Source organism: Quercus robur, chromosome 7 (genome assembly GCF_932294415.1).
Source record: "Quercus robur chromosome 7, dhQueRobu3.1, whole genome shotgun sequence".
Taxonomy (NCBI): Eukaryota; Viridiplantae; Streptophyta; class Magnoliopsida; order Fagales; family Fagaceae; genus Quercus; species Quercus robur.
This window is the reverse complement of record NC_065540.1, coordinates 10,220,671-10,232,840: the sequence shown is the minus strand read 5'-3', so window position 1 is coordinate 10,232,840 and position 12,170 is coordinate 10,220,671. Positions and strand designations below refer to the sequence as shown.

The 12,170-nt window shown below is 33.9% G+C and overlaps 1 protein-coding gene across 1 annotated transcript; it reads left to right on the top strand.

Moving 5' to 3' along the window:
• Positions 1 to 1,250: 1,250 nt before the first annotated feature.
• On the top strand, positions 1,251 to 9,251 carry LOC126692161 (eukaryotic translation initiation factor 2 subunit beta-like). The gene is made up of 10 exons (XM_050387664.1): positions 1,251 to 1,475; positions 4,855 to 4,916; positions 5,378 to 5,486; positions 5,594 to 5,649; positions 5,748 to 5,802; positions 5,894 to 5,985; positions 7,081 to 7,226; positions 7,717 to 7,859; positions 8,393 to 8,478; positions 8,969 to 9,251. Exons 2-10 carry the CDS (start codon positions 4,860 to 4,862, stop codon positions 9,044 to 9,046), a joined length of 822 nt encoding a protein of 273 aa, XP_050243621.1. The 5' UTR covers positions 1,251 to 1,475; positions 4,855 to 4,859; the 3' UTR covers positions 9,047 to 9,251.
• Positions 9,252 to 12,170: the final 2,919 nt, after the last annotated feature.

The window sequence follows — 12,170 nt, the reverse complement described above, 5'->3', positions numbered from 1 at the left end:
CTTTCTTCTTTCCCCTTTCTCCTTCTCCCAGCAACAAGTGACATTTCTTCATAAATTTTTTCTCCTTCTCCCACTAGACCGACGAGTAGTGTCCAAGCTCCTCCACCTCTACTGCGCATCGGACTCCGCCGACTCCGCCGCCGCATTGCTCAACGGAGAACTCGGAACTCTACCGCTCGTCAACGAGTTCAATGACGAGACAGGCCTCTCGCCTCTCCACACGACGGCCGAGTCTCCAACGTTTTGGTTCTTCTTCTTCTTCTTTCTTTTTCCTTCTTCAGATTTTTTTCTTTTTTTTTTGGTTCTTCTTCTTCTTTCTTTTTCCTTCTTCAGATTTTTTTTTTTTTGGTTCTTCTTCTTCTTTCTTTTTTCGTCTTCTTCAGACCCACTCCAATGTTTTTTTTTTTTTTTTTGGTTCTTCTTCTTCTTTCTTTTTCTCTCTTTCTTTCTTCTTTAGACCCACTCCACCATTTTCATACATGCATAAATTTATACCCAGAAATGTGGGTGGCTGTGGTGGGTTTAGATCTGAGATGTGGGTGGCTGTTATGGGTTCAGATTTGTGGTTTGGGTTCGGATTTGATTTGGGCAGAAGGTCTGTAATTGTGATTTTTGATTTGGGTATTTGTGGGTTTTGATTTGAACATCTGTGGGTACCTATGAGTTTATGTTTGTATTCATTTGTGTTTGTATGTTTATGATGGTTTGGCCGTAGGTTTGGGATAGGATTGTTCTTGTTGATGTGTGTGTACATGAGAAATGAAAGAGAAAGAGGATAGCTTCAGTGAGAGTAACAGGGCAATGGTGACTGAAGGTGGAAGAGAATGAAATGAAGAGAGGGAGGGGGAAGGCGGGTAGGCTAACAGAATTTATGACATAGTGCTCAGGTATGGGTCCCACAAAAAGTAGAAAAAATTGAGTGATGAGAAATTGAAAATATGTACCAAACAGGTGGGTAGGAAATTGGGGGTATTTTGAGTGATGAGTAATGAGTTATGAGTGATAAATGATGGGTGATGAATAACGAGTGATGAGTGATGAGTGACCATTTTTTTTAAACCAAACAAGGCCTTAGTGGTCTTATACACTATTCATGGAACTTATAAATATTTTCCTTAGTAAAAATAACTTTAAAATAAGATCACATTATACTATTTATATATTTAAAAATTATTTTATCATATTATTTTCTGTTTTTATCCATTCAGACCTTAACTTCAAACTTGGGCCAAAAAGTATAAAATATCAAAACACTGTGTAGAAAAATTCAAAAATATATTATATATACGAGCCCAAACAAGTCTAAGTTCCTCGTTTCGTCGGTTAAAAAATCTCTGCTTTCTCAACTAGTCGTCACAAATTTCTCCCTTACTTGAACGCCACTCTTAAAACCATCACCACCACCACCAGCCGCCACGAACTCACCGGAAAACAAAGGATTTTCTCGCTTTTTTCGGCTACTACAACAAACAAAGGTAAAAAAAAAAAAAACTAAAATTCTAAGTTTGTTTCAATTACAACTTTGGATTAAGTTATTGTCTATGAATTATATCGAGTTTTTATTGATATATATATATTTTTTAAGGTTTGTTTGGATGTCTTGTTTTTGTGTGTCGGTTTTGTTTACGTTCGAAATTGACAAATAAAGATATGGGGTTTTGAGAGTTTTGAAAGCACGGTTTAGTTGGGGCCAAGTTGTTGTGTGTTTGATGATATATTTAGAAGGGGAAGATGGGTTTTGTTTTGAATTCCAGACATGGGTTTTAATCTGTGAAAATAAATAAGCTAATGTTATTAAGCTTGGCTTTTATGGATGTGTTTAGACACTTTAGACTTGGGATTTTTTGTTGTTTAGATATGGGCTTTGCAATGTTGTTGTAATCGTAGTTAGTAAAATACGGTATGTGTATGGTACGATGTATAATATAGTAAATTTACGGACGGACATAATTAGGTACCTTTCAAGAAAAGACGTTTCAAAATTTCGGCAGAAAAATACGGAAATATTAGCTATATACTTTTTTGGAGATAAAAAAATAAAAAATAAAAAATTAATAATCATAAATATATTAACTCAATAATATCCATCCTAAAAAATTAAGTTGTATCAACTATTACATATTATCGCTTTCAAAAAAAAAAAAAACCATTAAATATTATCACCGCCCACCTTTAGTGCGATGGTCATTTCACTCCACTAGTATAAATGCTTGTGCGGTGTGGGGTGTAAGTGCCGGGATTCAAATCTCCAAAAAGGAGTTTCACACACACACATATATATATATATATATATATATATACTTAGATTATGTTATAATAGAATTTTTATTTTGTAAAAAAAAAAAAATCAATTGTTTTACTTATTCAAAGATCCAAAATATATGATATCAAATAAATAAAAATAATATGATAAACTCATTCAATTATTTGCTAAGGGTTTGTCTGGATAATGCTTATTTTGCTAAAATTAAAAACTTATTATTGAAAGTACTGTAGATAAAGGTAAAAGTTAGTTGAAATAGTACAGCGGAGCCCATAAATAGTATCAAAAAGTGCAATAAGGCCTATAAATAGTAGCAAAAATAAGCTGAATAGTAAATTAATTTTAATTTTTTATTGGTATCCAAACACACACTAATTGTCTATTTTTAGTTAAGCTTACTTTTGCTCTAAAAAAAATAAAAGTTGAGCTTACTTATTATTTGTCTCTAATATATTAATTCTAATATCTATACAAAAAAATTACTACTCATTCCATTGGTGTAAAATGTACAAAGAAATTACAAGTAAATATACTTTATAATAATAAATATAATAGACTTAATGAGGAGGATGTAAATAGGGGATGTTAATTTGGTATAAAGTAAATGAGATTTGGCAGCTTTAGTTTTTGCTTTTTGTTTGTAGTTATGAACTACAGTTTTTGACTATTCCTATATTGAAGTGGTTCACTTTAATCTTTTGTTCCCGTGGTATATCCAAATCTTTCAGTGCCGTGTATCTTGCAAAGTTCAAATGTGTATTCAAATTGCCGATTATAACGTTAGCAGTAATAAATGCTAATGATACTTTAGCTTTCAAATAGTTGTGAATATTACTGTTCATTTGAAAACTGAACGGCAAACGCAAGTTTCTTTCCAAATTACGTACATATGAGTACTGTATGCGTTATTATTACTAACTGAGGTTGAAATTGAATATTGGGTAAAGGGGCTATGGAGGCCATGGCACTTATAAACACTATTTGAAACATGTTTAAAGCTATGTTGGGGTTGGAAACTCTGAGGAAAGATAAGGGTTGTTATCGAATCAGGTTTTAGATTCAATTGGGAGGTTGAAGATTTGAGTTTAAAAAGACTTGGGTGTGTATTAGTTTTTATTGATGTTATTGAGTTTTGTTATGATGATTAGAGTGTAATTTTTGTCCATTGACTAAGGGTCATCAAACCGCACCAAAAAGGGGGGAGGGGGAGGGGGAGGTTATCTGAGGGACCAAAATTTGTGATTTGAATCTTTGAAAAAAAAAAAAAAAAAGTTTTAATGGCATGTTTTGTGGATGCAAATATGATGCTTAACGATGGGCTTGATAGTTTTGTGTTTAAGTTTCATGGGTTTATTGAAGTGGGGTTTATACCTTACAATCATTAGTATTCGGTAACATTGGAAAATGGTATTGGAATTTGGATCTTGAGGTTTTGGAAACTTCCATAGAACTCCTAAAATGAGATTTATAGTAATTAGGACGGATTTTACTATAAGCTGGACATAAAATTGGTCAAGGCCAAAGGCTTGGTTGAAACTTGGAAATCGAGACCGTACTTGCTTGTTTAGCTTTGTAATTTAGAAATTCAACTTGGGGCTGGTTGTATATGATTTAGGCCAAGGATTTTAGTATTGTGAGATGGTTTTGTGGAGACCTTTAAGTTTGAGACTGCTCTAATCAGGCCATAAGCCCATAAGTTTGGGTGATTATTCCCTGGTTGTGGGCTTAGGAACTCTGTGCACTAATGGCATGCTGAGAAATATGAGATTTTGTAGGGTGCACATTGGAGCATTGTAGGAATTGGAATTTGAGCATAAATTGGAGTTTAGGCTGGATAGTTCATGGTTGTGTTGTTTTATTTATAGCATTATTATCTTATCTGCTTTCTTTTTGAATGGAAGATTGTGTAAAAATTTAAGAATATAAAGAGGTTTTCCATTTTTTTTTGGGTATATTCTGAGAAATTTTTGTTAAGTAAAATTACATTAATTATTTTTGAATAAAAATCTGATTGTTGAGAATTGAGAGAATATGATGGAAATGTCATATCAAGAACTTTTTCATTCTGGTTAATATACTTCATGTAATATAAAATTCACTGAACACTTGACATTGCTCAGGTCCCAAGTGAAAATACTATAATTAAAATAGTAGATTGTTATCTGAATTGCTATAACTCATGAAAATTGCTCTAAAGCAAATCAATACACATGACATTACTTAAAGCAAGTCACTTATGCTCTTCTCTCCTTTTCCCTCCAAACTCCCAAACATGGTGTAAGTTTTTGATAAACAAGTTTCATGATTTGATTTTATCATGGTTTTCTTTTTTTCTTTTTTCTTTTTTTCTTTTTTTGCTCTTTGAGGTCGTATGGGGATTAGGTATGCATATCATACCGAGCAAAAAAAAAAAAGAAAAAGAAATTATGTATGCAATGTTATACTGAAACTGGATTTTGATGATACAACTTTATAACAGGGATTGAGTCCATCTCTTTGTAGCATCTTGAATGGGCTTTGTGCCGTTGTTTTTGTTTCCCTTTTTTTTTTTTGGTGCATTATATACTAATTTAGTTTTTCTTGCTCTATAGAAATCATGGCAGATGATGTTCCCAATGTTGTTCCCAATGATGTAAAGGACAAAGTGGCAGATGTAAGTTTATTCTTTACTTTTACATGCCCATACCTTCTCCCCCTTAATTTCTGTGGTGTAGGAATTAGACTATTAGTTAAAAGTTAAAACAAATTGTTTGAGGTGATTAAATTGTTGTCTGGTTAGATTTTAGTGTTAAACTGTCTTCTCTTGTATTCTTCCCTTGTTAATTTTTGCGACTTTTTTTAAAGAGAAATTAATTACTAACCAAAAAAGTTAAAGGTGGTGTTTGTTTACTGAGACTTATAGAATCTTCATCTGATGTCAATGCAGCATTTAGCTGAGGTCAAGTTTAGTAAATAGTCATTTTTCTTATATTCAGATGTTAAAAAAGATATACATATATGGATAAACCTTGTATAGGCAACATCTTGATGCATTTATTGACATTTAGGACTACCTGAGATGTTTTCTTGACTACAGCGTCACATTATATTTCTTAATGAATTCATTGATAGCAGATTGCCCCATTTGATCCTACTAAAAAGAAGAAGAAGAAGAAGGTTGTGATTCAGGATCCTGCTGATGATCCTGTTGACAATTTGGCTGTGAAGACTGAAAACTTGGAAGGTATTTAAATTCATTAACTGTTAATTTTTAAATGTTGTCTATTTAATTTTATGTGAGTTCGCTATTACATGCGTTACGTAGCTAGAGGCTTAATCCTTTCCTTGCAGTTTCTGATGGACTTGAAAGTACTTTCTCTGGTTTGAAAAAGAAGAAGAAGAAGCCAGTAAGCAGTCTTGATATCTATAGTGAACAAATATGTCTTTCTGTGTTTATTTGTACATTGCCAGCAGCAATAACTTCAGATGCTTGGTATCTTTGTAGGTGGAAACCAGTTCCTTGAATGATGAGAGTGGGGATGCAGGGGAAGATTTGGATGGTAATATGCTGTTGTTGGTTTTTTTTAAATGTAATTTTTTAATATGATTTATCTGTTAGAACCATTGAGATTTTATGTTTTCCCCATTTAGATCATGTCGGTGAGGATGAAGAACGAGAAGGAATTGAACTACATGCACGTTATCCTTGGGAAGGAACTGACCGTGATTATGAATACGAGGAGGTGTACTATTTATTTTTATGTTGCTTGAGTTCTCTTTTGAAGTTAATATTATCATAGTTATGTTTTCTGAGTTTTATATTCAGTGGATGATTAATTTATTTTACTTGTTACTTCTTCATTTTTATTCATTAACTCTATGGATGCCTGATATAGGACCATTTGTACCGAATCGCATTGTGTTAATCATTGTTAGTTTTTGAGGTTTGTACTTGTGGTTTAGAGAGACCTCTCCTTAGAATATATACCTTAGAAAGCTTACTTCAGAATATGAGTAATTTTTTTCCTAGTGCCTTTGAGAATATGGTAGCATGCACATGATTGAAACTCAAGGAGTTGTGTGTCTTTTAGGCTATTGACTTTAACGTGATTGCCTATTGTTTGGTAGAGAGCGGGGTGTAAGGAGCTCTCTATCCTCTTAGCTTTTGTTGACCTGCACAGCAGGGCCACTGGTTTATGGATCCTTTGAGGTGTCACTGATGGTGTTGGGATAGCTGTATCTCAATGGTTCCCTTTTTTTGGGGGGTTGGGGGTTGTGTTGTTAGTATAGTGCCTAAGTTTTGTTGTGGCTTGTTCTTGAATTTTATCAATATGGCTAGTTTCATGCATGCCTTTTGGTTAATGCCCTTCGATTTACTTCACTGTTGGTGCTTAGGACTCATCTTCTTGAGGCTAAAAGTCTTTTGCTATATTTTTTCATTCTCCCATGGGTTGCTAACAGGGCGAGGCATCACGAGCTCTTGGGTCTTCTATCTATTTGCTCCAATAAAACATGTGCTTAGAACTTATCACAACTATGGCTGTCGTGACCCCCTACATAATTGACCTAGATCATGTGTCCAACCTAATAACATTTATCATATTAGGTTATCTGATGATGAGAGGGTCAGTTTAGCAGGTGTGTGTGAATCAATAATTGATCTCAGCTTATTACTAGGAATGTGGTTTTAACATCATGTGTAGACGTGTCGTATCTTTTCTCCCCTGTATCATTGGTGAATTGGAAAAGGATAATGAGGTTTGCAGATGATCTTGGGCCTACGGTTTGTATTATCATGCGCTGTTAGTAATGGGGTTTTTCTCTGATATTGTGTACAGCTTCTTGGTAGGGTGTTTAACATTCTTCGGGAGAACAATCCAGAGCTGGCCGGAGATAGGCGTAGGACAGTTATGAGGCCTCCACAAGTTCTTCGTGAAGGCACGAAGAAAACTGTTTTTGTGAATTTCATGGATCTCTGCAGGACGTATGTTTGATTTCTTTTGCTTTCTACACTCCCTCTATTGTGAGCTCTTAATTATTTGTAGTTACTATTTTCTTGCATTTTGTTGTATTACAGGCATGCTTCTTGTTGATTGCATTTGAACCTTTTCCTTATACATCCTCTTAACAATCTGTTTCATTCATTCTGTTTTCATTGATGTTCATGTTTTCCTGCCTGGTGTATGTGAAGGTCATGTTCTGGAAAAGATCTTATTGTAATTATATATCCATTTCACTGTGCCCACATGCACAATATGCTGTCTTCCAAGTACAGATATTGCTCAAGTATTCTTTGCTCATAGGTTATATTTGGAACATTTTTCTGGTGCTGGTAATTGTTCAACTGAGATTGTGGCTTGAGTTTATCAAATGACATGTTCTTTACTGGTGGTGGTGTTTTATAATGCTTTCAAAAAAAAAAAAAAAAAAAAATACTAACTCTTTGCCTTTTTTCTCTCCCTTAAAAAAATAAGGATGCATCGACCACACGAGCATGTCATGGCTTTCTTGCTGGCTGAACTGGGGACAAGTGGATCAACTGATGGGCAGAACAGATTAGTTGTGAAGGGAAGATTTGCACCTAAGAATTTTGAAGGAATCCTGCGACGATATGTCAGTGAGTATCTCATCTCATTCACTTTTTCTGTGATGAACCATTAATACCACAGTTGGTTGAACCTAGATAGTATTGCTTTCTAAGTTGGTACGTATATGGATTGCAGTGACTGTGAGTCCAAAAAATTTATTTGAAATAATCTGTCCTCTATGCATCTGCTTCTTGTGTTTCATATTAGTCTTGGTGCTCAAATGTAGCTGCACTCCTGCCACCCCTTTCCTTTCTCAAAAAATAAAAATAAAAAAAAGACCAAGAAACACTCCTTCCACCCATCTTGCATTGACTAAAGCGAAGGCACTGTATGTGTCGGGCAATACTATCCTTTTCTTTGAACTGCCATACTCTGGTTCTATATGGAAGTGCTTGAAATGTTAACTAGGAGCCTAACACAACCCATATCTTTTGTTTAATGATAATCTGATTGGTCTAGTTGTCAAACATTTTGTGGCTGAGTGTCTCTTGTTCTGCTTCCATTACCAATTGTTGTATATTATAGCTTCTTGAACTCTTGTTGATTGCTACTTTGTTTTCAGACGAGTATGTCATTTGCCTTGGGTGCAAAAGTCCAGATACTATACTTTCAAAGGAGAATCGTCTCTTCTTTGTTCGATGTGAGAAGGTAACTGTCTAATATGTTCGTTCTTTCCCCTCCGCCTCTGCATAGTAGGTGATAGACCAGGCTTGGGTTTCACTAATGTCATTAATTTAATTATTTCATCAACCATTGTTGTCACTGTTTTTTAGCTTTAAGGTTATTTTCATAGAAGTCAAGAAGATTTTTCCCCCCTTGGCAAGTGCTCTTTGTGATGAGGCCTTTCTGAAGAATTGCCTACATTGTCAGATTGTCTTATACATGATTGACTATGGAACACTGGATTATTCTTATGATCTGGTGTTATTAAGTTTGGGTTCAACTTTCAGAATTTTTTTTTTTTAATTGCAAATGTGCAACATTTCTTAAATATCCTGTCTTAATGGCTGTTGGGAAAATCTTTAACCGGATCACCATAATCATTTGATCTGATGTTTTTTATTCTGGGTATTACTTTTTGAATACTATTTTATTATTCTCCTTTTTAGCTTATTCTTTTGATATTTTATTTTTGCAGTGCGGTTCTAATAGATCAGTTGCTCCAATCAAAGCTGGTTTTGTTGCTCGTGTTGGCCGTAGGAATGCAGGGACATGATCTGGCCTGTTGCCCTTATCCTAGTTGGAGACTCATAGTTCAGCGGGTCATGAACCTTAGAGAGCTTTGTTACTGTTTAGTGTTTACTAATCTATACTTTGTTTTGAGTATAAGTCAATAAATTTTTTATAAATAGTATAAGTCAATAATTATATCTTTTTGCATGGGAGTTTGAATGTGGCAATGAGTTCTTCGGCTCTTTTCATATCGTATAGTCTTTGTCACTTATCTCATTTGATTCTTTTGCTTGAAGTCCTTTGGAGGTATTGAAAGGAATATTGTACTCCAACCCAACTGCCATTCCCTTTTTTTCCACATTATAGTTTGTAAAGGTTAGGTGCTTCAAACGAATCTTTGGCTGCGTTCTTACCTCATTTCCCTTGGAATAGATCCCAAATTTTATTTTTATTTTGATGCTTTGGGGAGGGAAGTAAGGATTTAAATCCTAAATGTTTCATTTGTAAATAATCAATATATCAAGACATGTCAATTAGTTAAGTTACAAGCTCTTGGCAAAATGGATCCCAATTAATATTGAGTCAACGTGCAACTGGTTTAGGACTTTCATGAATTTTTTTTTTTTTTTTTGCCATATATATATATATATATGTGTGTGTGTGTGTGTGTGTGTGTGTGTGTTTGGAGGAAAAAGAGGAGAGTAGTTCGTTTATAAATGTGACTGTAATGCTCTATTCTTTTTAGTAATAAAGTAACCTCATTCTTTTTGGTAATAAAGCAAGGGTCCTGTTAACGTTAAGTAGGAATTTAATAATAATTTTTTACATGTGGAGCAACTTTTTTTTTTTTTTTTTGAAAAGACACATGGATCAACTTTTATTGAGGAAAGAGAAACCATTAAATTTGTTATTTATAAGACAAAAATGCCCTTCATCTTTTAACTTTCCTCACCTTTACGCTCAAACCCAGTTTAGCCTCGTTAAAAATTCCAAACCAGAACAAACAACAGTTTCAAAGCTCTCAAAAAACTACAAAATCACACTCTTTTACAAAAATAAGAACAATTTGATCTGAAATTAAAAACTTCATATGGGTTTTGGGTGTGAATGAGGGAGGAGATGGTCTGTATAAAATTGGACCCGACGAAATGCTTGCTAAGCGGCCATCAGTTATGGCGAGTCCGACTAGGCTGAAACGATGCTCTTTGCAAGCAAATCAATCTCGTCCAGATCTTGACTACCAAAATTGTTGGGTGCACGTAACACCCTCAGATTCCATCACACATACTTATCAAATCTCATTTATGAGCTTGTTCCAAAAAGTCTTCATAGCTATCTTTTCCATTTATTGAGAAATGACCGAAGCTTGGGAGGTCTGATTTCTCTTAATGAGAAGTGATCCAAAGCGTGTTGGACACGCTGAAGAAAAAGAAAAGAAAGAAGCAAAGGGTCATTCGGGCTGGAGTGAAGAGCTGAAGCAAGAGAGCCATTCCGCCATTGTGAGAAAAAGAAAAAGACACTTTTTTTTTTTTTGTTTGTTTAAGTTACACACAAAGAAGATAAATTGGTAGAGTTTTCATAAAATTTTTGAGTGCTACAGTCATGGAGAATTGAAGTATTCAAAGGAAGATTTTGCTATTGGTTTTGTGGTGAGATTATATTTACTTTTTGAGATTTATTTATTGTATATCCAATTTATTGTGAGTCAAGTTTAGTATAAACTTGATAGTTATAATCTCTTTTTCATAGTGGATATTTTTCGGAGTTATCCTGTGGTTTTTCCCTCTACACTAAAGGATTTTTCACATAAAATTTGGTGTTTTTGTGTGATTGTGTTTATGTAGTGCTTGGAATTTTTTTTGTTTTCATAATATTGCTATTATTAGTTAGTTATATATCTTAATTTACACGTAGACAGAGAGGGAATTAAGATTTTTCCCCAACAAAAACTCCACCGTAATTTGAGTTCCATGGCAGTGCCACGATGGCAAATGTGAGTGGGAAGTTGATCTGGTTCTCTATAAACACGAGGGAAAGGGGAACATATATTAGAGGAAAAATAAACTGAAGATTTGTTGGGGAAAATTTGGGTGGGTTCAAAGTTCAAAAGGTCCCTGGATCCCACCATAAGGAAAGAAACGGAAGAAATATATATATATATATATATATATAGAAATAAATAAATTTGGTGCCACCCAGAACTGTAGCCGTGAAGGGGAAGGAAAAAAAAAAAAAATTCAAAAGATAAGGATAAACAATGAAGTCATACGATTGGAAAGAAATCACAAGGAGAAAATGCTAAAAAGTACGGAGATGGTAAAAATTGTAGAGAGGGTATTTAAGTAAAATAATGCAACATTTGATGTTTCATATGCTGTCTGACACGTGTTGACGTTTTTCTCCATTTCCCCATTAAAGTAGGGTTATTTCAGTAAAAGCATGCAGACTAAACAAGTATTAATGTAAACTTAGCGGGTGCTGTACAGCAACCATTAACTAAAGCCATTAAATTCCTACAAATGCATTAAGGGCATGACAGTGGCAGCGGTTAACATATTTTTAATGTATTTTTTATTTAAATAAAGTCAAAATGGTAAATATATATTTAAATAATACACATAATCACAATAAATTTGTGTGTAAACTAATAAATTATTAACAAGTGTATTTTATTTTAAAAAAAGTTGCATTATATTTCATAATTAAATATTTATTAATTTTTACTGTTTACAAGCATATTGGTACATATCCGGGCCCAATTCCCATGAGATTGGCCTTTGAGTCTTTGACTTTCTTGGTAAAGTTTCATGCAATAGATGCACGTACACTCCCATAAGGTAATAGTACAACTTAATATGGTAAGAAAAAAAAAGATCTAATTATGAACATCTGAGGTGGGAGTCCAATCTGGAAAGAAAAAAAAAATTTAAAGGGTAAAACATATAAAAAGTTTAATGTTCCATTTCACCTTAAATCTTAGGAGGTAAAAAGCAAACTTTTTTATGATCTGAATCCAAGTAAAACATAATAGCCGTGTAAAGAGTAATCTTTCTTATGATTGCCAAACAATTATATTGCAGATTGCAATTATAGCGTTTTTGGTTTAATTGTGAAAAACACAGACAACTATAATGGAATGATGACACAGTCAATTATCACAAGTGCCG